This window comes from Rana temporaria, chromosome 5, assembly GCF_905171775.1.
Source record: "Rana temporaria chromosome 5, aRanTem1.1, whole genome shotgun sequence".
In the NCBI taxonomy this organism is placed as follows: Eukaryota; Metazoa; Chordata; class Amphibia; order Anura; family Ranidae; genus Rana; species Rana temporaria.
This window is the reverse complement of record NC_053493.1, coordinates 344,065,431-344,092,574: the sequence shown is the minus strand read 5'-3', so window position 1 is coordinate 344,092,574 and position 27,144 is coordinate 344,065,431. Positions and strand designations below refer to the sequence as shown.

The 27,144-nt window shown below is 40.2% G+C and overlaps 1 protein-coding gene across 1 annotated transcript in view; it reads right to left on the bottom strand.

Moving 5' to 3' along the window:
• Positions 1-27,144, bottom strand: part of LOC120941176 (polyamine-modulated factor 1-binding protein 1-like) — a 512,202-nt gene that overhangs the window by 343,466 nt on the left and 141,592 nt on the right. Inside the window, exons 10-12 of the mRNA XM_040354465.1 lie at positions 25,611-25,733; positions 23,571-23,855; positions 10,494-10,740 (exon numbers count right to left, since the gene is read on the bottom strand). Of these exons, the coding sequence (XP_040210399.1) occupies positions 10,494-10,740; positions 23,571-23,855; positions 25,611-25,733 (655 nt within the window). The remainder of the gene's footprint in view (positions 1-10,493; positions 10,741-23,570; positions 23,856-25,610; positions 25,734-27,144) is intronic.

Here is a 27,144-nt window from a genome sequence, read left to right as displayed (position 1 = left end):
CACACACGACCATTTTTTACAACGTTAAAAACGTTGTGAAAAATTAGAGCATGTTCTAAATTTTTAATGTCCATTTTTTTACACCGTGAAAAATGCCCTGGAGCCCACACATGATCGTTTTTAATGACATAAAAACAACCCGAAAAACGGTTGTGTGTACACGACATAACTATTATTGCTGCAATTATTCCATTTTATATTTTACAGTGTATTGTTGAAAATGGTTTCAATATAAAAAAGCAATACACAGATTGTTCCATCTGTGTACTGATTTTTTTATATTGAAACCATTTTCAAACTGTAAAATACTGTAAAATATAAAATGGAATAATTGCAACAATAAAAGTTACACATGTAAAGCAAAGATAGTAAAATAACAAGTCTATTCAAGTCCTGTGGTTTACTAAAGCAGCGCTAATTATCACTCCACTCAGTGTAACGAATCTTTTCTCATAATATAGTTCATAAGAAGTGTAAAATTGAAGGAATATCTCCAGGTGTCCCCAGAAGTGCTTCTACACTATATGGTGCTCTTCAATCCAAACAGCTTCCACCGTGTATCACACACCCTTTTGGGTTTGTACTCACCACAAGGCTGAGTTTAGTAAGCACTGACAAGCAATATATTCACTCCTCTCCCATATCAGCACTGCACTCGATCTCCCAGACTGGCTCTCTGGATCTCCTGAGCTTCCTCCAGCAAGGTGCATGGATATATAGTTATACACCTTTTCAACCGGTGGTAAAAAATGTGAAAATATTTCAGGCTAATCTGCAATCTGCCCCTTTTTAGTTTTAAAATAAAAAAATAACACCCCACTCATCAAATTAAACTAGCCTTACACACCGGGCATCTGGTGTTATATGGGTGAGTAAAAGGTTTAAGAAAGTGCCATCCATTCTGCTGTGATAGTATTAGACAAAATGGCCTTCAGCAAGCATGTGTTTCTTCACCAGAGTGGGTTTTAAAAACAATTCAGAAGGGTCTTCTCTTTCCCCTAAGCATTATACTGAAGTGCGATTCCCACACTTTTATTTGGTAATTGATTCACATTTTTTGAAAATATTGTAACAAAGCATGTTACAATGCTTCCAATCACTGGAGGAAATACGTAGTTAATGACAACAAGGGAAGTGAGGTGGCAGAACCTCCAGGAACCCTGTATTCACTTCTGCAATTAATCTCAAAGGGATTCATTCATTCAGAGGCTTGAAACTCCAGAGAAAAGATGGGACATGTTTGCAGGTATTTAACATTCTTTAAAAGTTTGTCAATTCTTTGGTTTATCTATTCTCAAACCAACAGTAAAATCACCAAAGCAATGAGTTGAAACAATGCTGTCCCATCTATAATGAGTTGCCAAATTGGATTTTGGAGTCCGTCATAACCATGGCTGTTATCACAACCAGACCTATTCAAAGCAGAGTTTCCCTGAAAAAATAAAAGAAAATTTAAAGTCAGCAGCTACAAAAAGTGTAGCTGCTGACTTTTAATAATCAGACACTCACCTGTCCCAAGGTACAGCGATGCGGGCGTAAGAAGCCCCGCTCCTCTCCACATCGACGGTATTCTTATGCCCCGTACACATGATCCGAATATCATACGACTTTTTCGCTTAATAGTCGCAAGTAGAAATTGAATAGGTTATTAAAGTCACAAAAATTCTCGTACGACAGAAAAAAAAAAAACGGAAGTGATGTCATGTGTTTCCCTATTTCATGTGTTGTAATGTATTTGTATTGTATTTTCGGATGACAACGGTACTGACTAAACGAAAATCGTACGATCTGACATCGTACGAGGAAAAATTTCATGCTTGTCCGATCTAATAATATTGGATGAACTGTCGTGATCGGCTCTCGAAAATAGTATACACACGATCCGAAAATCGTACGATTCTTCCTCGGACGATCATTTTTGTCCGATATTCGGATCGTGTGTACGGGCCATTACTGTGGGTGCCCGGCTGTGGTTTCACAGATGGGCTTGCACTGCGCATGCTTGAGTTGCGCGCTATGAATGGCCAGACAATTTTCTGGGACCTGTGACGTGTCACAGAAGAGTGCAAGGAGGAAGGGGGGAGAGGTGAACTTCCTTCCGGCGCCGCAGACCCCCTTGAGGAAGTGGGAGCTGGATGCCTCTAAAAAAAGGGGTTTCGGGTCCAATCCCCTAAAAAAAAAAAAAAATGACATGCTAAATGTCAGGAGGTCACCATCACTTAAATCTGAATTTCTTTTTTGGGTGGAACTCCGCTTTAATAGGATAAATAGCAATAGGGTTTATTTACTAAAGCTGGAGAACGCAAAATCAGGCTCACTTCTGCATAGAAGCCAATCAGCTTCCAGATGTTATTGCCAAAGTTTAATTGAACAAGCAATGTCTAAACTGCAGTAACAACAAGCAAGCCATGAGATTTAATCTTTCAATGATATGAATTTAATAAAGTGAAACCTGATTAGTTGAGTTTTCCCTGTCATATTGCTATAAAACCATTGGAAAATTAGGGAGTTTGGCAAAGAACTAGGAATGGGGTTTGTTTTTATGGTCAATTCACCTTTGGATCTAAGAAAAAAGATGACAGATGCTACATAAATCACACACAATTTTTCTTTAACTTTATAAAAACAGTGGCCCAGATTCTCAAAGGACTTACGACGGCGTAAGTCCGAATGAGAGCCGTCGTATCTATGCGCCTGATTCTTAGAATCAGTTATGCATAAATTTGGCTTAGATACAAGCGGCGTAAGTCTCTTACGCCGTCGTATCTTAGTTGCATATTTACGCTGGCCGCTAGGTGGCGCTTCCGTAGATTTACGCGTTGAATATGCAAATTAGCTAGATACGCCGATTTGCGAACGTACGCGCACCCGGCGTATCAAGATACGTCGTTGATGCAAGACATACGCCGGCGTAAAGTTACCCGTCATAAAGCAGGGGTAAGTCATGTTAGGTATGGACGTCGGAAACGTATGAACAGCGTCGTATTTTACGTTGTTTGCGTAAGTCGTCCGTGAAAGCATTGACTATTTGCGGCGTAATTTTGAGCATGCGCACTGGTATACGTTCACGGACGGTGCATGCGCCGTTCTTTAAAAGCGTCAATCACGTTGGGTCACTATTCATTACCATAAAAAACGCCCACACCAGCCTACTTTGAATTACGCAGGCTTACGCCGGCACAGTTACACTACGCCACCGTAACTGGGCGCAAGTTCTTTGTGAATACGGGACCTGCCTCACTAAGTTGCGGCGGCGTAGTGTATCTGAGATACGCTACGCCCGCCTATAGATAGGCGCGTCTACGAGAATCTGGGCCAGTAGGTGCAAAAGAAATGTAAGATCACATATCTACAAAAAAAGGATGAGCCCAGAAGGACAGAGCAAAATGAAAAAACGTATGAGAAGGAAGGCAGTTTAATATAAAGGAGATAATGAAGCAAAGAAAATGCATTACAATCAGAAAATGTTGTAAAGTATATCAGTGGTCCCACACTTTGGGAGACACTGCAATAGTGTCATCCTTTATAGCTTGTACATACTGTAGTGAAGAGGAAAGAAATATATTCACACACACAGACAGCAGAGAAGGGATTGCAGTCATGTGACAAGCACACAGACAGGCTGACAGTAAAGTGTGTGCCAGGATCTCATTCTGGGATTTCATTTCACAGCAGATCCAATCGAGGAGGAAAGCTATGACAGGCAGTGAAAGTCATTTACCTTGAATTAACACTGCTCAGGACTACAGAGAAACGTGCAATCTGATGGCAGATAAAAACACTCTTGGCACACCCATCTCACACAGCACTCTATGCCATCTCTGGCTTTTATTTTGATTGCTCTTTTGTTTTCCTCCCATTTAAAGGTTTTGAATTAAATAAAGCTTTTAAAGCCTTCATCTCATATCTTTCATACTAGAACATGTGTATTGTTGATATATTTTGGTTGATCTGAGAAGACCAATGATGAAGAATGTAACGCTGTAGACATGTGTAAACATTAAAAGTGTCATTGTAAGCTGGCATGTTACTGACATGTCCCATGGTGAAGAATGAGAGCAGAAAGGTTTATTTTAATAAAACAAGGTACATAAAAGAAACAACCGAGTGCTTGATTCATACTTAAAACACTGTTTGTAACAATCCATATCAGTTTACTTAGGTTACCCATTTTATATTTCAATAGCTTGTTATAGAATACACATTAAATACATGTTCTCCCTTGCTCCTATATTGTTCCTAGCACAGATGCACACACGCACACTGTTCTGGATAAGAAACAATCTCCCATCATTTGAATATAGGATACTGGGAATTGGTGCACCTGGCGGTAACCCATGCACACACACACACATAGAAAGAACACATAAACACCCTGCAGGGTCTGTGATATAATATGACACCAAGACACCAGTGCTGCAATGCTAACCACAAAAGGCTAAGCTACACAAGATTTTAATCTTATAGAGACGATCACTTTAAAGATGATATGTGCCTGCTGTACACCGTACTTGTACAAAAAAGTATCCTGTTCTCTTTGTATTGCTTCCTTTGTGTAAAAAACCCAGGGGGTAGATTTACTAAAATTGGTGCAGTTGTACATGGTAGACATCAAGCTTCTAACTTCAGCTTGTTCATTAACCTTCCTAGCGGTATTCCCGAGTCAGGCTCAGGGGGAATTTTTCATACCAAAAGCGGTAACCCCCAAGCCAGACTCGGGATCGCATTGCAGGATAAAGGGAAAGTTACTTACCTTGTCCCTGGATCCTGCGATGTCTCCCCACTGTGTGTGCGAGCTGTCTCCTCGCTCGATTCACACTGCCGAGTGCCGCCGAGCTCCGTTCCCTGCGACGCACGGGGACAGAGTTTGACGCCAAATTCAAAACTTAAAAAACACAGTATAGATACAGTTTACTGTAATCTTACAGATTACAGCACTGTATCAAATAAATACACATCCCCTTTGTCCTTAGTGGTTTATCCAGTGTCCTGCATGCACTTTTATATTATAAAAACTGTTCTTTCTGCCTGGAAACTGGAGATTGTCCATAGCAACCAAAAAGTGTCTGTTTACATCAAAAGTGGTTTTAGACCAGGTAGAAAACAGCGAAAATAAATTAGAATCACTTGCAGAATTGAGCGATAGTGATTTGTGGGGAAATTCATCATCAAACACTGAAAGTAATGACAGCGACAATTCTGCAACTAAGCAAATTTCAGTGTTTTTGATTTGATTACATAATGGAATATTTTTTATTATAATTAATTATTATTTATTATAATTATTTATAGTTATTTATTATATTATAAATTATGATTTTGTGTTTCAAACTTTATCACACCCAAGATGTCTACTAGACTCTGGTTTGGACAGATTTAAGTGAGTTATTACTAAGAATTACAGGCCTACAATATAAAACGCAAAATTTCCATGCACAATAATGGTACCGCTTTCAGCAGCAAAAATCTGAAGTAATCATACCGCCAGGGAGGTTAAGATTTGGCAATAAAACCTGGAAGCTGACTGGTTTCTATGCAGTTGCACCAGATTTGGTCTTAGTAAATCCCCCCACCCCCCCTGGTGTTCTTGAAAGTTCCTCTGCTTTTCCTATCAAATACTAACCACAATAAGCAAAATAACACAATAGACTTTGCATTTTTAAAAGTGAAGTTGCCCTCTGCAGGTGCAGTTGCTCCAGAGTTTAGTAAATGTGATAAGGCTTCACTTTACAAACAATTCCCAATCACATAGAAAGGAAAAAATAAAACAAAAACATTTTAGCTTGTACATGATTGGATGATGGAAGTCAGTAGAGCTTCTGCTCATTTACCAAGCTCTGGAGAAACTTTGCAAAGTGCACAGTTTTTTTGCCTTTAATAAATCAACCCCAATGTGTTCAGTACTCAGCTTGCTCTCCTCCAATGATAAAACCTGTCCTGACCCCCCATTCCCCAGCATAGCCAACCGCTGTTTCTTCTTCTCTAGCTCTCATGCAGCTGAGAACAGAGGGAATGTGATCACGTATAAAAAAATAGGACTTGTCATGAGGGCGTGGACAGAGCAACAGAGAAGTGGGGTTGGTGTGGTGCACCACATCTTTAAGCTACCAAGCAATTTAACTCTTTGCAAACGTCTGCCTTTTATTCAAAACACATTAATCAATGTGCTACAAATGATGTGAAGGCCAACAAATTACTGGTAACGTTTAACAGTCACCTATGTTGTTCATCTGTAAACCAAAGTGCTACAATTTTAAAGGTAAATTAGCATGAAGCAAAATACCTGTATAAGAAGCCTCAGAGAAGCTGCAATCTTCTGACTCATGACTGGGCATGCTTGCCAGGATGGTGTATCTAAAACTATTTAGATTTAGTGTGAGTGGATATACTGCCCTGGAACAAACTCACTCAATGAGCACAGTGATGGCTGTTTCCACTTGTGACACATTCTTTCACCTTTATGACAGGCTCTCAAAACATATTTTTCTGAGCCAGCATGCATACCAATTGGATGATACATGTCAGGCAGGCTCTCTATTAAGATGTGTAAGGAACTTACTTATCACTGCTTAATAAGAAGAGATCAAAAACATTAATAACATTCTTATGCACATCACAGCAATATTATTGGAAAGTTTTGAGGGAAAAGGTTTGTGAAGGTTCTCATTTGTTTAGACCATGGTATATCAAGTAGTAGTTTGTCACAATCAAATAGACTTGTTCCGTAACGTTAAACGTTCAAGTAGCTAAATTGAGAAAGCTACCTGGATGAGTGGCAAAACATGTCAACATTAAAGGACAAGTTCAGTTGAATGTGACCAACTACTACTAGCTATTTACATAAATATTTCACACAAGCTTAGCTGGTTATCCTTGGTTGCGTATTCTCATCAATTAACTACACAACAGCAGCAGCTTGAGGAAGCACAATGCCAAGGGATATGTGGACACTAAAACCCAGCAAGCAAAGCAATATCCCTCCTCTATCCCCTTTCAGCCCAATTTTAAGGCATTTTAACAAATTATTCATATTAATGGTCATTTTATTTTTACACACAACCCAACAAGGTTCATGGATATCCACAATGTTGTGCTTAAACATCTAAAGTGAAAAAACTACTGGGTCTTCTTTTTGTCATGGGGCAGCCTCTGAGGGGCAATAAGCAAGGCGCAATAAGAAAATGCTGTTCAGGATTTGCATTTTCATTTTTGGTCAAAACGCAATATAAAAATGCTTCCAAAATAAAAATGGGACCAAATACTGTATTTATGCATCATCTCCAACAGGTCCCCACTAATTGTATTTCATGAAATCCTAGTAGCCTAAATTATTAAAATTCCACATACTAATCGACATGTTTTTATCCTATATGGATTTTAATAACCCCAACACATGAATCCTGTTGTTCCATATCTACAATCAACAATATCAAACACCTTTTGCCAACCAATTTTAGGCTAAGAAACACATTTTAACACACAGAACTATAATTTATTTCTGTCTCTGCGTAAAGTCTAGCAAGGTGACTCCATCATACTGTATTCATGTTAAAAGTATTATTAAAAGTCTTTATTTCTACAAAAAAAAAAAAGAAAAAAAAAACACACCAATGCCTTATGTTTCCCTCTCTCCCTCCATCATTTGAACTTTGTGCAGACAGGGCACCTTCTGTGGCACCCCATTTTTTTTTACATTATCACTGTAAATGGGTAGGGTCCTAATATATTTAATTATTTTGTAGGTACAGTCTGGTCTAGTTAAAAAGTGTTACTAAACCCAGGACTCTGCATTCACTATATCTGGTCTCCCACAGTACACAAAACATGGAAAGGCAATTATTTTAGTAAATATAAACTGCTAAATACCTTTTCTAATCGGGAGTTAGAGCAGTCTTGTGACTTCTATCAGTGTCCGGTGGAAAGTTGTAGGAGGAGTTTGTATGCTCCCTTGATTGTCCTATAAGGCTGCAGGACCCCTGACCCTCTGTCTGGACAGTGCTGATTGGCCCTGTGCTGACCACATGCACTCTCCCAAAAAAGAAAACCTCTCTAGCAATACACACCAAACGGAGCATGTGCAGCTTGCCCCCCAGGCTATGTTCCATCAGCAGATTAATTGAGGAAAGTGGAAGAAGGGGGGGGGGGATCAGGGAAGCAGGATCAAACAGCCATTTTACACAATGCAGAGGGTTAACCCCTTAGGACAAACAGTGAGTATAACAAGCATGCTTTACCACATTAATAGATTGATTTTACTGCTGTGGGTTTGGTAACACTTTAAATCCTTTGTGCATATTAGGGCAAAACATATTTCTACAGCTCCATCATTACCTAGCATCTAAGTGACCTGACCCAATTACATTGTATACAAGTAAAATGCACAAGAGATCCAAAACAACAAATATCTCATCAGTATAAATAATAAAAGGTTGTACAAATATATGTACAGTTCAGTGGGGGGGGGGGGGGGGAAGTCCAAGCTCTGGGGATATGTAAGAGAGTCCGGTGGACGGGGTAAAGTAGCATATCAGGGGTTGCATATTCAGTCTCAGGGCTGCCATCAAGGGGGAACAGAAACTGTGTTCCAAGTCTGTAGAAAAAAAAGGGAGAGGCGCCTCTGGGTGTAGATGTTTAAAAGCAATTTAATACAAAGATTAAGTACAGGCAACTCACATTTAGCGAGGTTAAAACAGGCGTTGAACAAATTCCAATAGTGGAAGTGATCCTCAGGTCAGTCAGTCCTTTCTTATTCCTGCTGGGGCGCTATGCTGCTGGGAATCATCACACACCGCTGTTAGATCGAAAGAAGCCAGCCACGGTGGAGGAACATCAGAGCGATGCCTGGAGCGCAGTTGGTCTTGGCAGGCGAGGAATGGTGACGTCACTGTCAAGCGGCGCGTTTCCGAGCATGCAGACTGCGTGTGACGTGGCAGTTCCCCCACTATTGGAATTTGTTCAACGCCTGTTTTAACCTCGCTAAATGTGAGTTGCCTGTACTTAAACTTTGTATTAAATTGCTTTTAAACATCTACACCCAGAGGCGACTCTCCCTTGTTTTTCAGCCTATCAATAGACAGATACTATAGCCACCATAGGAAAAATATTGAATCTGGTCCTGGCAGTGTAGAAATCTGATCATATTTATCAGACATCGTATCACTGGTCGCTATTGGTTAGACATTTATCCTGCTATCCTTATTCACTAATGTGGTTTAATTGACATGTACCAATAACATAACAAAACATTTAATCATCTATCTGTAGATGATTCAGGGCTTGTTTGGTTGCTGTGAGCAACAAAGACACTTATTCGTTCAGATAATATTTATTTATTTATTAATTTAATTTTCATATTCAAGTTTTCTCCAGTCCAGCTGTTTATAAAATAAAGCCTTCATAATCCTCAGACAGCCACAAACATATAGAGCAGAATTTGCTGTTGAGCAACAGCCAGAGGACTGTATCTTGTTTATTCCCACTTCATGATAAAACAAAGGACGATTGCTCTCAGAGGAGCTTGCATTCTTTTCCACTTTCAAAGCAGAATACTATTATTTTGACTTTGCTCAATTGTTTCAGTCACTTCTGGCAAACAGGAAGATAATGATGATAAACACTTATGAACGCAGCAAAAGAAATGATAAATTCTATGAATCACCCTGTAATGGGATCTTGGTGTTTAACATTTGTCTAGTGATCTCACGCCTGAAACCACAAGTCATGTTATAAAATATACAGTCCCGAGTGGAAATGGCCCTTTCAAGTTAATAACCCACTGGAATGAAACAAAGTTAGTCAATAAGTTGATTTTGAGATAAACAAAATATCTATTTTATGGTATCCCAATTTAATATATTAAAAACATAATTGTATTTGCTTGTGTGGGAGTTACCTGAATTTTTTTATTTATGAAGGATATTAAATGATGCAGATTTTTTGTGCCAAGATTTAACCATAGTTTTTTTTTTTTTTTTTTTTTAATGGCCATAAAAAAGTCATGTCAGGTCATTTTGACTATTTAAATATTACCCGTCTCCCACAAAATTTCCCAGCATGCACTACTGACTTATGGGAAAACGGAATGGTCACACTGTCCAATCAAATTGTAATAGTTGGCTTCGATCAAACCGAAACATGTTCATTGTATGACTGTTTTAAAGTAAGTGTGAAATATTATAATATAAAACACTTTAAAATTTTCCTTGATAGTGTGCAATAAAATGTTTAACTCAATTGTCTTAAATAATGCAAAGAAAAACAAAAGAAAAAAAAGAAGTAAGACATTATCACAAAGGATGAATGGACAATACAATTTGAAAATTATGATTGTAATGGTAAGTCAATATAGCTGAATTTTAGATGTCAGCTGCATATCTGTGGAAATATTCTGCAATATAAATAACAATTCTTTATGTCTGCATTATCGGTATAGGCCATACCGCAGGCTGTGCCCTCACACTGCTGGCTATCACTGTACCTTTCGGCTATGTTACCTGTTTCTCTGTAGAGCTTATGCACTTCTTGTAGCTCTGTGCTGAGGTCCTTCATCTCAGCTCTGAGTACATCGTTTTCTTTCTCCTTTTGATTCATTTTTTTCTGTGCGTCCTGGATTCTTTCTTCCAATTGCTTGACCACGCTGTCAAGGTGCTCTGCCTCAGCCGCTTTTTCTTTGATACCTTCTTTTGCCTGCAGGAGATCGCCTTCGGATTTCCGCAGAAGGTCATCTCTTTTGCTTATTGCCTGTAAAGATGAAAAGCACACAAAAAATGTCTTTGCCACTACAGACAATAGATGGTAGATCCACATTCATCTTTAGACAGCATAAATATCAACAGAAATAATAACACAAATTCACATTCATAGCAAAAGAGAAAAAAACAATTCAAACCACAATAATGACGTGGAAAGTATAGTAACTATCATGAGTGTTTTTACATGGCAGACCTAAACTCAAAAGTATCCAATATTTCAAGAGGATCAACGTTTTTAACCACTTGCCGCCCGCCAATGACAGATTGACGTCGGCAAAGTGGTTGTAGAATCCTGACTGGACGTCATATGACGTCCTCAGGATTCTGAGCCGCTGCGCGCCCCCGGGGGCGCGCATCGCGGCGATCGTTGTTGCAGAGTGTCAGTCTGACACCCCGCAACACCGATCTCGGTAAAGAGTCTCTCGCGGAGACTCTTTACCACGTGATCAGCCGTGTCCAACCACGGCTGATCACGATGTAAACAGGAAGAGCCGTTGATGGCTCTTCCTCACTCGCGTCTGACAAGACGCGAGTAGAGGAGAGCCGATCTGCGGCTCTCCTGACAGGGGGGGGTTCGCGCTGATTGTTTATCAGCGCAGCCCCCCCTCGGATCGCCACATGGACCACCAGGGAAGCCCACCCTGGACCACCAGGGTGGGCCAAACAAAAAAAAAAAGGGGGCAAAAAAAAAAGTCTGAAAAAAAAAGTCTGAAAAAAAAAAATGACAAAAAAAGTATGCCAATCAGTGCCCACAAATGGGCACTGACTGGCAACATAAGTAAATCAGTGCCGCCCCACAGTGCCCATCAGTGCCACCCCACAGTGCCCATCTGTGCCACCCATAAGTGCCACCCCACAGTGCCCATCTGTGCCACCCATAAGTGCTGCCCATGAGTGCCCATCTGTGCTGCCTATGAGTGCCCAGTGCCGCCCATGAGTGCCCATCAGTGCCACCCATGAGTGCCCATCAGTGCCGCCCATGAGTGCCCATCAGTGCCGCCTATGTGTGCCCATCAGTGCCGCCTATGAGTGCCCATCAGTGCCGCATACCAGCGCCGCCAATCAGTGCCACCTCATCTGTGCCCGTCAGTACTACCTCATCGATGTCCATCAGTGCCATCTCATCTGTGCCCATCAGTGCCACCATATCAGTGCCCGTAATTGAAAGAGAAAACTTACTTATTTACAAAAAAATTACAGAAAAAAATAAAAACTAATTTTTTTTTCAAAATTTTCAGTCTTTTTTTAGTTGTTGCGCAAAAAAAAAAAATTGCAGGAGGTGATCAAATACCACCAAAAGAAATCTCTATTTGTGGGGAAAAAAGGACGCCAATTTTGTTTGGGTACAGTGTAGCATGACCGCGCAATTGCCATTCAAAGTGCAACAGTGCTGAAAGCTGAAAATTGGCTTGGGCAGGAAGGTGCGTAAGTCCCCTTTATGGAAGTGGTTAATAATGGTAGATATTCTGGCAGCAAATTATCCAATATATACCCTTTTATCAATTATAAGCCAGAGTATTTTCCCATCTCCAGAACAAGCCCTATATGCGAAAGGTTTAGGAGAGATGATGGAATGACAATCCATGCAAGTGAAGAATGGATGGTCACATCATCATGAGATACACAAGCTGGCAGTAGGTGCTCACAGCTGCTAACTGGTATTTGCTCTACCTCAGTTTCTCATGTACTGTTAGGTTAGTGAGTTATGCCCATATTAATCACACATGGGAGAGTAGAGAAACACAACCACTAACATTTTCTTCATACTTCTGTCATGTAATCAAACTCTTAGCTTAATAAGACTTTTTGCTCTAAAACTTTCTGAAATTATATCTTTCAAGGGAAAACAGGACTAAAAATTGAATACAATTAAAACCATTTAACTTCGAACACATGCGATATGATGTTTTGAAGTAAATGGTAAAGCAGGAAAAAATCCCTTCTAAAAGGACCTGGTTACAAGACCAATGCCAATCGCAACACCTACATTTAAAGAGCCCACTCTATAAACCCTTAAAAAAAAAAAAAACACAACTCCTGGTTGTAGAACTTTGGTGCAAACATGTTTCCATATTTTTGTTGAGTTCACATTTCCATCATAGATCTTCTTTTTCCACTTTGTCCCGCTACATGTAAAAGAGGGGTATTTATCCAAAACCAAAAGTCTAGGTTTATATTTATGAAAACCTTTTGAAAAAAAAAAAACATACAACAGAAATATAAATCCTCAGAGTTAGGCAATTACTGTTTGTAAGTGTGAGTAATTATTTAACTGCTGTAGTCTCTGCTTGGCAGATTGAATACTGAACATGTAAAATTTCATTTTAAGAATCACTCAAAATGTTTTCTTTTTAATTCTGTTCTCCAGGCTGTAATTAGTTTAATCTGGTTTTCTTTATTGTAATATTTCATTGGCATAGGTTTCAAATCAATTAATATTTTGTACTCATCATGACTGACTGGTATTTATTGGCTTGTTGCCACACCTTGATTCTCTATCACATTCAATCATGGCTCTTTTAATCTGAATATTTAGTACTCTTTCATGTCTTAATTACAGCAAATTGCACACAGTTGGCACCATTTCTTGAAATTAATCCCAGAGTACTTTGTTTCTGTCAAGCAGTCAAAGCCCCGGAGAATAATAGTAAATGTTATTGCAGATCTAAATTTAAACGACTGTCTATGTCTTTAGCACAACCCTTTAATTATTTGTGAAATTCGTTTTAGTGGTTCAAATGTTAAACGTCCTTTATTGAGGGTGTTAAACTGCCAGCTCCAACAAATAAAATAAATATGTATTTAGTTATGGTATTAACAAATAATGCAATTAGCTTGACTACTGTCATTTCCCAGGTGTTCAAAGGCTAAAAGGCACGGGTCCCCTTATTATTGCTAATATTAATATGGAAAATCTGTAGGGAAAGGTCTTATTAAAGTGGGAAATCCCTATACTCAACAGTTTTACCACTACCACAATGACATTTAAATATTTACTTTTTGAGCATATTCATTGAAACAAGAACTAAGACAACAGGGAAGCTCATCTGCTATGACAAAAGAAGGAACCCAGCCTAGATATGCAGGCCATTCAAGAAATACCATTTATTTTATTTTATTTTGCACCATAAAATGGTTGAAATGGTCTGTACTGTATTTTTCTTACCAATATCGGTAACTTTAATTTTCATCATCCCTATTTAGAATTGAAGCCTCATTTGGCAAATAGGTATTGATTACAAGAATTACTCATTGGAGAAAAAAGCAAAAAGTGTTGCATGAATGTAATAAACAGAAATTTCTCTTAAAAACCTGTGTGACAACGATAAATCTGCTCACCAGAACCAACCAGAGACCAAGGCTTTGTCAAAATTGGGTATTGTAATCGTCATACTTTTGATGATGAAATAAAAGGCAAACCTGAAAGTGTCAGCAATTCCACTATTTCAGCCAAAAGACTGGGTGTGAAGTAAAAATGTTTTGCATGACAGCATGAATAAACAGATGTGTGTATCATACTATTTACTATTCCATCAGAATAACTGCCCATTCCTGGGGAAAGGGTTTATCTCATCTAATCTACAGGGAGATGATCAGCAGATTAGGTCTAAATAAGTCTAACTGACCCATAACAAACACAAAAATGACTTCCTCCTGACAAAAGTATGCCCAGAAACACTCATATCAAAAGAAGCATTGAAACTGGGTTTAGTGAAAATTACCAAGACCTGAAGTGGGCCTATACTGAAAGGTTAACTTAAAGTGTCACTAAACATTTGATATTACATCAAGCTGTCTATTCAGAAATCAGTCATAGATCACTGCCAGCTATTAAAATCTACTAGGAACAGTCAAATACATTTTCTTTTAGTAATACATCTTCTTTCCCCAAGGAGGATCCTTTCCCTTCACTTCTTGTCTGTTGGTGCAAACAATGCAGGGGCGTACCAAGCTGCTGGCGAGACCGGCGCTCGCCAGGGGCGCAGGCCGAGGGGGGCACAAATTGGTAGTGATCTACTCAGTGCCACACTAGTCCTGACTAGTAGCGTAGCATGCAGGGGTAGCTGGAGCGCTCGAGGGGTGCAGAAATCAGTGCCATGCCCCCTCCAGAACACCATTGGTTCCATCCACCTGCTCCTCTTCTCCTCCCCCTCCTTTTATGTCCGCTCCGTCCTCCTGACCATCCCTGGTCTAGGTGGGTGGTGACAGGCGGCTCAAGAGATTTGGCTGTCCCCTCCAGCAGGCCTGAGCTTCGTACACAAATTCCTTATCCCGTATCATGAGTGTAACCACCCTCATAATGGAAATTATAGCTGTACATTTATTTTTATGTATATGCAGGCTGATGTTGTCATTTTAGGGGACACAGGTGGCAATCAAATATATATTTTTTTATATTAGGTTTAATGCTGCTTTAAATCTATATTAACGGTTTTACTGAGATACAAACTGAAGAGTAATATAAAGGCCAGGATATTTACCCTTACTTTAGAAGACACTGATCCCGGTTTTCTTTAGTTCTACTCACATAACCAAAAAAGCAATTGTACAATGTCTGACACGAGAGGACTAACCTATTTATCTGAGGTAGAGTTGCCACCTCATCCCTTTAAAACAGAACACATATGAATTACACAGGTTCTGAGGCAAATTTAATGCAAATAAGGCACCAAGTGAGTTTAATTACCTCCTTAATCAGCCACAGAACCTGTGTAATTAATATGTGTTCTGTTTTAAAGGGATGAGTTGGCAACCCTAATCTGAGGTCATGTGCAAAGTCCAAAAGCTCAGGCTTTTGGTCACATGGTCAGCACTGGAGGGGGCAAGGGATAACATATTCTCTAGAAAGGGTATTCAAGTCCTTCTAGTAGTTTTCTTTTAAACAACCTAAAATGTTTCAGGTTTAAAAGTAGCCTTTATGAGAAAACCTAATAGTGCTAATTGCCTAAATGACAACCCAGTGGCTTCAATATTTTGAGTCACTGTCTTAAAACAGGTATGCACATCAAGTAATTCAGAAGTCTATATCACTACATGCTTGCTCTGAGGCAGTTACTTAAAGTGTTGAAGACAGGTGGTCAAGCAAAAAAGCTCATGCAGCAAGTAATTTCAGAAAAAGAGGTCAACACTGTTAAATTTTAACCCAGTCAGTTTAAAATAGAAATGCAAGAAAAAACATTTTGCATGTCCACTATATAAATATATGTACCTACACATAGACATTATATATAACATTCTAAAGACGTAAAGGTTAACCACTTATGCTCGGACCATTTGGCTGGCCAAAGACCATGCCACTTTTTGCGATTCGGCACTGTGTCGCTTTAACTGACAATTGCACGGTCGTTCCTACAAATAGAGCTTTATTTTGGTGGTATTTGATCACCTTTGTGGGTTTTTATTTTTTGCGCTATAAACAAAAATAGAGCAACAATTTTGAAAAACATGCAATATTTTTTACTTTGTGCTATAATAAATATCCCTCAAAAAATATATATAAAAAAAAAATTCCTCAGTTTAGGCTGATATGTATTCTTCTACATATTTTTGGTAAATAAAAAAAAACGCAATAAGCGTTTGATTGGTTTGCGCAAAAGTTCTAGCCTCTACAAAATAGGGGATAGTTTTATGGCATTTTTAATAATATTTTTTTTTTTACTAGTAATGGCGGTGATCAGCGATTTTTATCATGACTGACATTTTGGCGGACACATCGGACACTATTTTGGGACCATTGTCATTTTTACAGCGATCAGTGCTATAAAAATGCACAGTTTACTGTAAAAATGACACTGACAGTGAAGGAGTTAACCTGTAGGGGTGCTGAAGGGGTTAAGTGTGGCCTATTGAGTGCTTCTAACTGTTAGGGGGCATGGCTTGATGTGACACATCACTGATCGCTGTTCCCGATGACAGAGAACAGACGATCAGTGACATGTCACTAGGAAGAACGAGGAGATGTTGTGTTTACACTGACATCTCCCCATTCTACAGCTCTGTGACCCGATCGTGGGACACCGCCGGACACCGAGTTCCCAGGTTCTGCGGGTACAGTCACGGAGCTTGCGACAGGGTCGCAAGCACGGCACACTCGACCACCACACGGCCGGCAAATTAAAGGGACGTATACATACACCCATTTGCCCAGTCGTGCCATTCTGTTGATGTATACGTGCGTGCAGCGGTTGGCAAGAGCTTAACCTACCTGCATTTCCCGTGCTTGTACTCATCCCATCACTTTCTACTTTACTCTCTGTGTGGGTGTGCTGCTGATCCGAAGATTCTCTGTTCTATGTTTTCTGCTGCAGTGGCAGGGCATGTACCCAACCTCACAGAAGCAACATTGGAGAGTTACCAATTGTATCACCTGTGAGCAGCGTCCTTTTGTTCTATACTAAAGCAATGAATGCCCGCACAAATCAAAAAAGCCGACCTGTACACAGCAACCCTTATAGCAAACATGCAGCTCTAGGCTTGTTAGGCCGTGACAGGCGAACCCTTCTAAATTGGCATAGTACCCTATATATACTGATAATGACTACAATGCACAAAACATCTATGCAAACTTTATAACAACTATTGAGTCATCATTTTAACAAGGATTTATTTTTTCCCTTTTCTCAGTTTGTAGCTGAAGTCAGAGAGTCTGAAGAGTGACATACAAATAAGGCTTGAGTGGATTGCCTTTTGCCTTCACCACTTTACAAGTATTCCCTGAGCTTATGTCCAAAGCTTGAATATAACTTTTTAAAGCCAGAGGAAAAGCACGGTGTGACCCTGACTAGAAATAATTCCTGTGCAAACCGGCTGTCAGATCACTGTGCCATTTTTTTAACATTATTCTAACAATGGGGTGGATCTACTAAAACTGGTGCACAGAGAATCTGGTGCAACTGTGCATAGTAACCTATCAGGTTCTAACTTAATCTTGTTCAATGAAGCTTTGACAATAAAACTTTGAAAATGTTACTATGCCAGTGTGACCTTATTTACATGATCTGGAGATGCCCTAAATTAGTCCGTTATTGGACTGAGGTTTGAGACACAATATAACAAGTATATATGTTTACGATTCCATAATACCCTTGTGTGTTTGCTGGGTGCCCTGGAGGAAGAATCCCTAACACCACAAGCTCATACTGTGGCTCTTAGACTGCTGTATACCGTTCCCAAATTGATTGCCCAATATTGGATTGTCTCCCAAATACCCACCAGACAGCAATGAGTGGAACGAGTGAATCATATGCTCATATGTGAAAAGCTGACAGCAACATAGAAATGTTTCTCATAAATTTTACACCATGTGGTAGCCGTGGTTAGATGTCCCTGGACTTGCGCCCACACAACTGGTCAGAGATAGACTGCTTCAGGGATAGGCTCTCTGATTGGAAATACTAAGCCCCCAAGGCGGTTTTGAACCAAATGCTGTAGATCCGTGATAATAGTGTCTTAATAGGTCACATACTGTGTTTTTTTCCCCATTTTTTTTTTCGTTTCTTTTGCTTATTGTTTACTGGTTTATTACTCTTAGTCCCCAGGGTTCTGGGGTAATATGTCTGATGTGGTTTTTCTGTACACAGGTTATCTTGCATTATATCATTTGGTCAGTATAGGATACAGGTTGAGAGTGGTTTACTTGCACTGGAGAATAATGATCTTCTGTATATTTCAGATAAATACGTTGCCTGTACTATATTTGTAAGTTTGACAACTATATTTTCTCTCCTGTTTACTTGTTACTGGGAAAGAATTTAAAGTTAAATATATTTCTGATAAAAAAAAAAATTCCCCAGTGTACAAAGATCTTCAGCACTCCACATTTCAAAACCTTAACACTTCACAGGTCTGATCCCCAAGCATGCCAAGCTGGTTAGCTCCAGCACTCTATGCATCTGTGCTTCATCACCCTGCACCTGTGAGCAACAGCATTGCCCATCTTAAAACTCCAGCAGTCTGAATTTGAGATCTCCAATGCTCCACACTTAAAAGTTGAGATATCCAGCACTCCACACCTGTGCCAGGCTTTATACTTGTAGACAAGCAGACACCCAAGTTAGCTTTTTTCGCCGCAATCCCTAGTGATCCTGTGTAACCTTTACCTTCCAAAGCAGTTGACTTTTTTTTGCAGATGAATGCAGCGAAGTCATGGTAATAATGTTAAACATTTTTACATCAAAAGGTGGTATTTTTATAAATTTAAATGAAGCTAATTAATTTTAGTTGACAAAAATAAAATAAAAAACATTATGTCCCCAGCACATTGTGGCTGTGAACTCTGGCACTTTGCCCTTGTCATCTCTGGAACTCCACACCTATGAGCTCCAGTGCTCTGAACATGTGAGCGTCTGCACTCTGAACATGAAATATCAAGAAATCCCCACTTCAGTACTCTACATTTGTGTCAGGGTCTATACTTGTAAATGAGCAGACAACAAAGTTTGTATTTTTTAACCTCAAACACCAATGCCGCCAATCTGAGGGGTAGATCTGAAATGAGGGGAAGATGCTGATATTATTATCCAATCATGTGCAAGCTAAAATGCGTTTTTTTAATTTTCCTTGCATTTCCCCCTCGGATCTACAGTGACTGCACTTCCAAGTGCACTTTCAGTGCAATTTTAAGTGCACTGGAAATAACCCCCATTATGTCAAAACAAAACACTGTTTTGCATTAGTGCATACAGTAAACTTTCAACCAAGCCTCTAAAACCAATTGTAACTTTTTTTTTTTCCCATTTTTGATAGAGCAAGGGAGGTTCATAACCAATATCAGATATTTTTTTCACCATCTGCGCCCATTGTGGAGATTTCCATTTACTTCCTGTCCCATAGCCGAACAGGAATCCCTGCAAAGTAAGGTAATTTCATGGGGACCCCAAGGTCACCAGAACAAGTTTCCCCATTAGAAAATCTAACTTCTATTACTTTTCTGGGGACAACCCAATATTTGGGATTTTCTTTTACTTTCACTTTTAATGATAGGACAGGACAAATAGAGAGGAAGAATCTCCCTAATTGGGTCACATATTGAAATAAAAACGGACAAGTTTTCTAATCCTGGATCTACTCTATCCAAAACTAAAAAAAAAAAGTTTTGCGTTTGGTTATACTTTAACTAAAACATTACACCCAAGTATAACTTACGCCCAGGGGTGGACTGACAACTCATGGAGCCCCCGGGCAATAGCAGATTATGGGGCCCCCCGGGCAATAGGAGATTATGGGGCCCCCAGGGAATATAAGATTATGGGGCACCCAGGCAATAGATTATGGGGCCACACAGTATACACACATACAGTATGCATACACAGTATACACATACACACACTGAAAAGGTACTGGAGAGACGGGGCAGCTATAATCTTGGGATTTTTAGACCAAAAGGATGTCGGTAAGGGACACATATTTTTACATACTGTCCCTGCTTTTACTGAGCCTGGCAACCCTGATGGGGCCCCCTAGTGGCATGGGGCCCTCAGGCAGTGCCCGAATGGTCAGTCCGCCCCTGCTTACCCCTCATACAACAACCATAGTCTTTTCACCAATATTAATACTGCCTAGAAAATGACTTGCTCCAAAACAAACCAATGCCCTTATATTTAAACTACAAAACCTTGACATCATACACTCAACACACAAGAAAGAAGGCCACAGAATACAAATATGAAAAGCAATGTCTGCACTAAATTCAACTATTCGTTGCTTTGAAGGTCATCATACTGTGCAGCTTAGAGGCCTTAACCTGCCCAGCGGTATTCCGAGTCTGGCTCGGGGTGAATTTTACATACCAAAAGCGGTAACCCCGAGCCAGACTCGGGATCGCATTGCAGGATACAGGGAGAGTTATTTACCTTGTCCCTGGATCCTGCGATGTGTCCCCGCTGTGTGTGTGTGAGCTGTCATCTCGCTCGTTTGGTGCGATGCACGGGGGCGGAGTTCGGCGCCAAATTCAAAAAAGTAAAAACACAGTATAGATACAGTACTGTAATCTGTAAGATTACAGTATACTGTATCAAATAGAAATAAACAAAAACCAAAAGGTTGACGCTGCGCTAAATTAAATATTGAATTATAAATGTAAATAGCTGCTAGCACTAAATTGTGTACAACAACTTGGTAACATAAAAAAGAAAAAAACAGTGCAGCGCTAGTGAGTGATATTGTGCTCATATAAATTAATAATAAACAAAAAAAGTCATTCTGGAATAAACTGAAAATATAACCAGAATAGGAAAAAACATAAAAATGCAGATGGATATATGAAGAAAAAGTCTTAAAAAGCCACGAAACAAAGTTCATATGACTCTATCCAGTAATTTTCCTTGTGAAAGAGAAGTGGATTGTGCAGACAATGTGAAAGACTCTTGATTGATGTGAGGTAAGCTGTCACCAATACACCCGTGAGGAAGGATAAGATTGCCTGCTTACCAGATGAAAAGACTGTTTTGCATCAGTCTAATAGGGCCTGTGGGAAGTCTGGTCTCCCAATACCTTAGCCGTCAAGATAACCACGGTATAGCTCAGCATACAATCCGAAGAGTCATAAACCAAAAAAAAGAGAAGAAGGACCTCTCATAGCGTATAACGTTTAAAAATAAAAGAGGGTTTAATAAAAATTGCACTTACAATTAGGCAATATAAATACAGCATGGATAGCAAAACGTCTCCGATCTCTTGTTCCGATGCTTCTCGCTACTCGGTCAGGAAAACACAGCCGGCGTTCAGGACGGAACGCGATGACGTCACGGCACCCTACGATCGTTTCGTCGCTAATGGACTTCAACGGGGGAGTAAGCCGGATGTTGACGTCAGCGCGCTAGGTGTTTAAATACCCACGGGTTCCATGTTTGATACTGGAAAACTCGGGGAGAGTCCTCATAGTGACTGAGGGCAAAATAATTGAGTAGCGAGAAATGGAAAAGTGTTCTAATCATGTTGTACATAACGTATCAGATTAATTACACATCCCCTTTGTTCCTAGTGGTCTGTCCAGTGTCCTGTGTGCAGTTTTATATCATAAAAACTGTTCTTTCTGCCGGGAAACTGGAGATTGTCCATAGCAACCAAAAAGTGTCCCTTTATATCAAAAGTGGTTTTAGAGCAGCTAGAAAACAGCGATATTAAATTAGAATCACTTGCAGAATTGAGCGATATCGATTTGTTGGGGAAATTCATCATCAAACACGGCAAGTAATGACAGCGACAATTCTGCAACTGAGCAAATTTCAGTGTTTTTGATTTGATTACATTATTGAATAATTTTTATTATAATTACATTATTATTTGTTATAATTATTTATAGTTATTTATTATATTATAATTTATGATTTTGTGTTTCAAACTTTATCATACCCGGGATTAGAGGTCGACCAATATGGGTTTTTATCTGGCCGATGCCGATATTTAGAAATCGGGGCGACCCGATGGCCGATATATGATGCCGATTTTTGCGGCCGGTATTTTATTCCGATTTTTTTATTTATTTTTTTGGCAGGTGGCACTGGCTTGTGGCACTGATTGTCAGGTTGCACTGGATGGTACTGAAAGATGGTACTAGCAGATGGCACTGATTGGCAGGTGCCACTTATTGGCACTGGCAGGTGGCACTAATTGACACTGGCAGGTGGCACTAGTTAGCATTGGCAGGTGGCACTGATTGGCAGATGGCACTGGCAGGTGGCACTAACAGGTGACACTGGCAAGTGGCACTGACTGGCAGGTGGCACTAATTGGCACTGGCAGGTGGCAATGGATGGCATTGACAGGTGGCAATAGATGGCTTTAGTTGGCACTGGCAGGTGGCACTGGCAGATGGCACTGGCAGGTGGCACTGGATGACAGGTGGCACTGGCAGATGGCACTGGCAGATGGCACTGGCAGGCGGCACCAAGAGGTGACACTGGCAAGTGGCACTGGTTGGCACTGACTGGCAGGTGGCACTAATTGGCACTGGCAGGTGGCAATGGATGGCATTGGCAGGTGGCAATGGATGGCTTTAGTTGGCACTGGATGGCACTGGCAGGTGGCACTGGATGGCAGGTGGCACTGGCAGGTGGCACTGGCAGGTGGCATTGGCAGATGGCACTGGCAGGTGGCACTGGTGCAAAAGAAATGGTGTCACCCCCTCAGTACAGACCCCCTCTCCCTCCAGCATAGACAACCCCCTCGGTGCATACCCCCCTTCCTCAGTACAGACCACCCCCCCTCCTCAGTACAGACACCCCCCCTGCCCCCCCATAGTACAGACACCCCCCTCCCTCAGTACAGGCACCAGAGAGCGGTGTGTGTGTCCCACGAGTGCGGGCCTCTCCTCCTCTGTGGGTGTAAACAGAGAGGAGGGCCGCCGCGCTGGGTGTACCAAGATGGCCGCGGCTCCGGAGCTAGGCCGAAGCTGTGGCTTTTCCTGATACTATGGCCGCGGAGGCAATCCACGGAACACAGTGTGCCGATCCGAAGGGGGTGACCCCTTCGGATCACGGATCAACGGTGATCCGTTGCACCACTAGCGGCCATGTTAAATATCGGCCTAATTTGGATAAAAATCGTCCGATGTCGATTTCTCCAAAACGGCCGAATATCGGCCGATATATCGGTCGACCTCTACCCGGATGTCTACTAGACTCTTGTTTGGACAGATTTAAGCGAGTTGTTCCTAAGAATTACAGGCCTACAATATAAAACGGCAAATTTCCATGCAAAATAATTGTACCGCTTTCAGCACCAAAAATCGAAAAGAATCATATTGCCAGGGAGGTTAAGGAAAGACAAGAATCACGTTTTTTGTTAAGCCTAGAGACAAAAAAATGATTTTGCTTATACCTGATCCTTTTGGGCACAGATTCTTCTAGCACCAGTCAGCTCTGCTTCTAGATGAGCCACTTGCTGCTTTAAACCAACAACATCTACTTTGTGCTTTTGTTGCGATGTAAGAATCTCCATCTGTAGGGAATGCAAAGTCTTTTCTAGTTCTTCAATCCCAAGTGCGTAATTTTTCTGCTGGTCCAGCACTTTCAAAGCTTCAGTTTTTTGATACTCAATGATTCCCTGACATTCTTCTATCTTGGTGTTTTTTTCATTTAGTTGTCCACTTAGAAATGTAATCTCCTTTAAAAAAAAATTATAATAATAATAATAATTCAACCATCTTTGTAAAAATGCCTATCATGTAAGCTGTAGCATTTTTTAAAGGTATTCAAAGAGTAGTTCTAAGCAGTAGGTGAAAGCAGTCGGTGAGCAATACTGGCAAATCCACACAAGGCATCATGTGCATGGGGTTTTGTCAATGTGAATGTAAATACATTGATTGTAACTCAAAAGCAATGAAAACTTGACTGGGTTGCTGACTCATCCATAGTAACACCTTCAGCAAGTGAAATGTTAGACCAAACATTTCAGGAGCGCCTGGAAACATGCTATGCTTGCCTCAGTTCTGAGTCCGAAGTGTATCTAAATAAGTCCTAATATGTGAAAGTATTCAAAACCAACAATTTTCTTTATACTGTGGACACATTCAAGCATTGCTCTCATTAACTGAAAGCACAGAAGCACTTAGATGCAGTGCCAGAGAACAAGCTGTAAAGAAACTCTTATGCCGCGTACGCACGGTCGTTTTTTGTGATGAAAAAAAACGAAATTTTTAAAAATGTCATTTTAAATGACCGTGTGTGGGGAAAACGTTGTCTTATGTCTTCTGAAAAACTACAAAAAAAGAGTGCCGCCGTACGTGCTGAACGTAACCGTGCTTTGCTAGAGCGTTTTAAAAAAACGATGGTGTGTAGGCAACGTCGTTTTTTAAAATGAAGTTTGAAAAACATCGTTTTTTTCATGAGAAAAAATGACGTTTTTTTTTCATCACAAAAAACGACCGTGTGTACGCGGCATTACACATCTACAGGTGTATCTATGAGAACTGTTCATGACACAGAAGATGGAGATTAACTATTGTAATAATCTAGGCAAACACCAAAGAAGATAATAAGCCCATATATAGTCCTGCACCATTCCCCAATACCTGTGAAACAACAGATATAAACAAAGTGATTCCCTCCTTATCAGTACTTGCAGAAGTCTTAAAATAGAAGTTGAGCTTTTTTCTAATCATACTTACCTAGGTGGGTGCATCTGTCCCCTGTTGGCTCTAAGGCTGAGAACTGAGCGCACAAAGACCGCTGATCGCTTGGTTCTTAGAGCTCTGTGAGCAGACAGCTGGTGCCTGTCAGTCACTGTTCTCTGCTCCAACTCCCCCATGCTCACTGAAGTGCTGGGCTGTGGAGGGGGCAGGAGCAGCCGACTCAGGATCTCAGCCAGTCTGGTGCTGGTCAAGGCATGTGGGCGGATCCAAACTTTATTGTTGCAATTGTGCCCAAGCCTGGACCAGTTCTGTGCCGAGAGTGGGCTTCAGCCTGCTGTCTGCTGAAAATGGGTCACAGGAGTGCAGAAGGTACTGCACTCTTGTGATCCACAGGAGAAGTAAAGCCAATTCAGCTTTTAAGAATCGGTACTTTAGAAAAATCTAATAATTTAGCTGAATAATAAATGAGTCACACCATTCATTTCACAGGTTTAATGAATAAGGCAGCAATAATGTGCAAACGGCAGTACACCACAGAAACCAATCACTGATATGAGTGAGTGAGTGAAAAACGTATATATCGCAGCACATGCGAACTGAATCGCCTCTGGGCGATATGACTACTGAGTTGCTATGAGTTACATAGCATCACTGTACTTTGAACTGTATTATAAAAAAGACTCAACTTTCTTCTGGATAAATGTTCCAAAATTTAAATAACTCTTTTAATTGTATTTAAAATGTTTCATAAATGTATTACTAGACCAGAACATTGTAAAGTAGCTTACATGCTGTTGCTTCTGCAGCTGCAAAATCTGGGCACTGTACTCTTCATTGGAATGGCTATGAGTAGTCCTGTACTCCTTCAACTCAGAACAAATCTTTCTTATGTCACTTTCATTCTCAATGATCTGAAAAAATAATCAAACTTTGCTCTGTGAAAAACTGATTGACAGGTTCATTTAAACTACAGCATGTTTTTCTACATGGCTCTTTACTAGGTAAAGTTGAGTATTTAACCATTATTCTTAACCATTACAGAGATGCATGATAAAAAATACATTTGGAACATATAACAAAAGAATATAATATTCATATTAAATTCTGCAAAAAGTTCAAAGTGAATGACAGTTTATTTTTTATTTTTATAAATGTAGTATTTTTATTGGTTTTACAATAACTGTAGATGTTTAACAAGCGTTTGTAATATAAACAGTGATTGTACATACACTGTATAGTGTTTACAGAAGCAAAATAACTGAAGTAAACAACAGAATTATATCCACCGGAATTCGCAAATAAAATAAAAGAATCAGTATCATATTGGTTGCAATACGAGAGAAAAGGTGTTGAATATGCTTAGTACCGTATTTATTGGCGTATAACACGCACAGGCGTATAACGCGCACCCTAACTTTAAGAGGAAAGTTTCAGGAAAAAAACTTTCCACAGCCCCCTGCGTATAACACGCAGGCATGGTTTACCCTCTATTTTCGGGGTAAAAAAGTGAGTGTTATACGCCAATAAATACAGTAATTATAATGTCCATGTATTTTACACATCTACATTTGGTATCTAAAGCCAGGGTTTACAGTTATTTGTAAATTTGACCTGAAAATTATTTTGCAAGTGAGAGCAGTACTCAAATTCTTTATCTAGTTTAAGTTGGTGTTTAACATCTGAGATGTGTGGGACTAAAGAGCTTCTCCATTTGCGCATGATGAGTAGTCTAGCAGCAAACAGTATGTGCATGACCAGAGTTCTGAGGTGGTGTGGAAAGGTTTCTATCCCCAGGCTGAGTAGAGCTAGGGAGGGGATAGGGTTGGTTAGAATTCCTGTAATTAATAAGAGAAAGGTAAATACCATCTTCCAGAAGGGATAAATATGGGGGCACTCCCATAGTATATGTGTGAGCGTACCTAGGTGCCAACAATGGATCTTGTTCAGATTTGCGAATTTGTACAGAATGAGATACCATCTATGAGGATTTTTTTGGGGACAGTTCCTATTAACACATTGAGATGCTTTAAATTTGTAGGCCATGGCTTTATGCCACTGGTATTCAGAAAAGGAGGACTGTAGGTCCGTTTCCCATCTTTTGTGTGCTGAAAGTCTTAATAAATGTGGTTTTGTTGTGTAGGAGGTTATACAAAAGTGTGATGCCTTTCAATTTAGGAGATTCTGGTGTCCGGAAGCTCCAAGCGTTGTCTGGAAGGAGGAGAAGTGTTGGGACTGGATTTTGACAGTTTATTTTTTTTAAGAGAGAGGTGTACTCGTCAATTTATCAGATGGGACCACACTTCCTCTGACGTCACCGGCGGT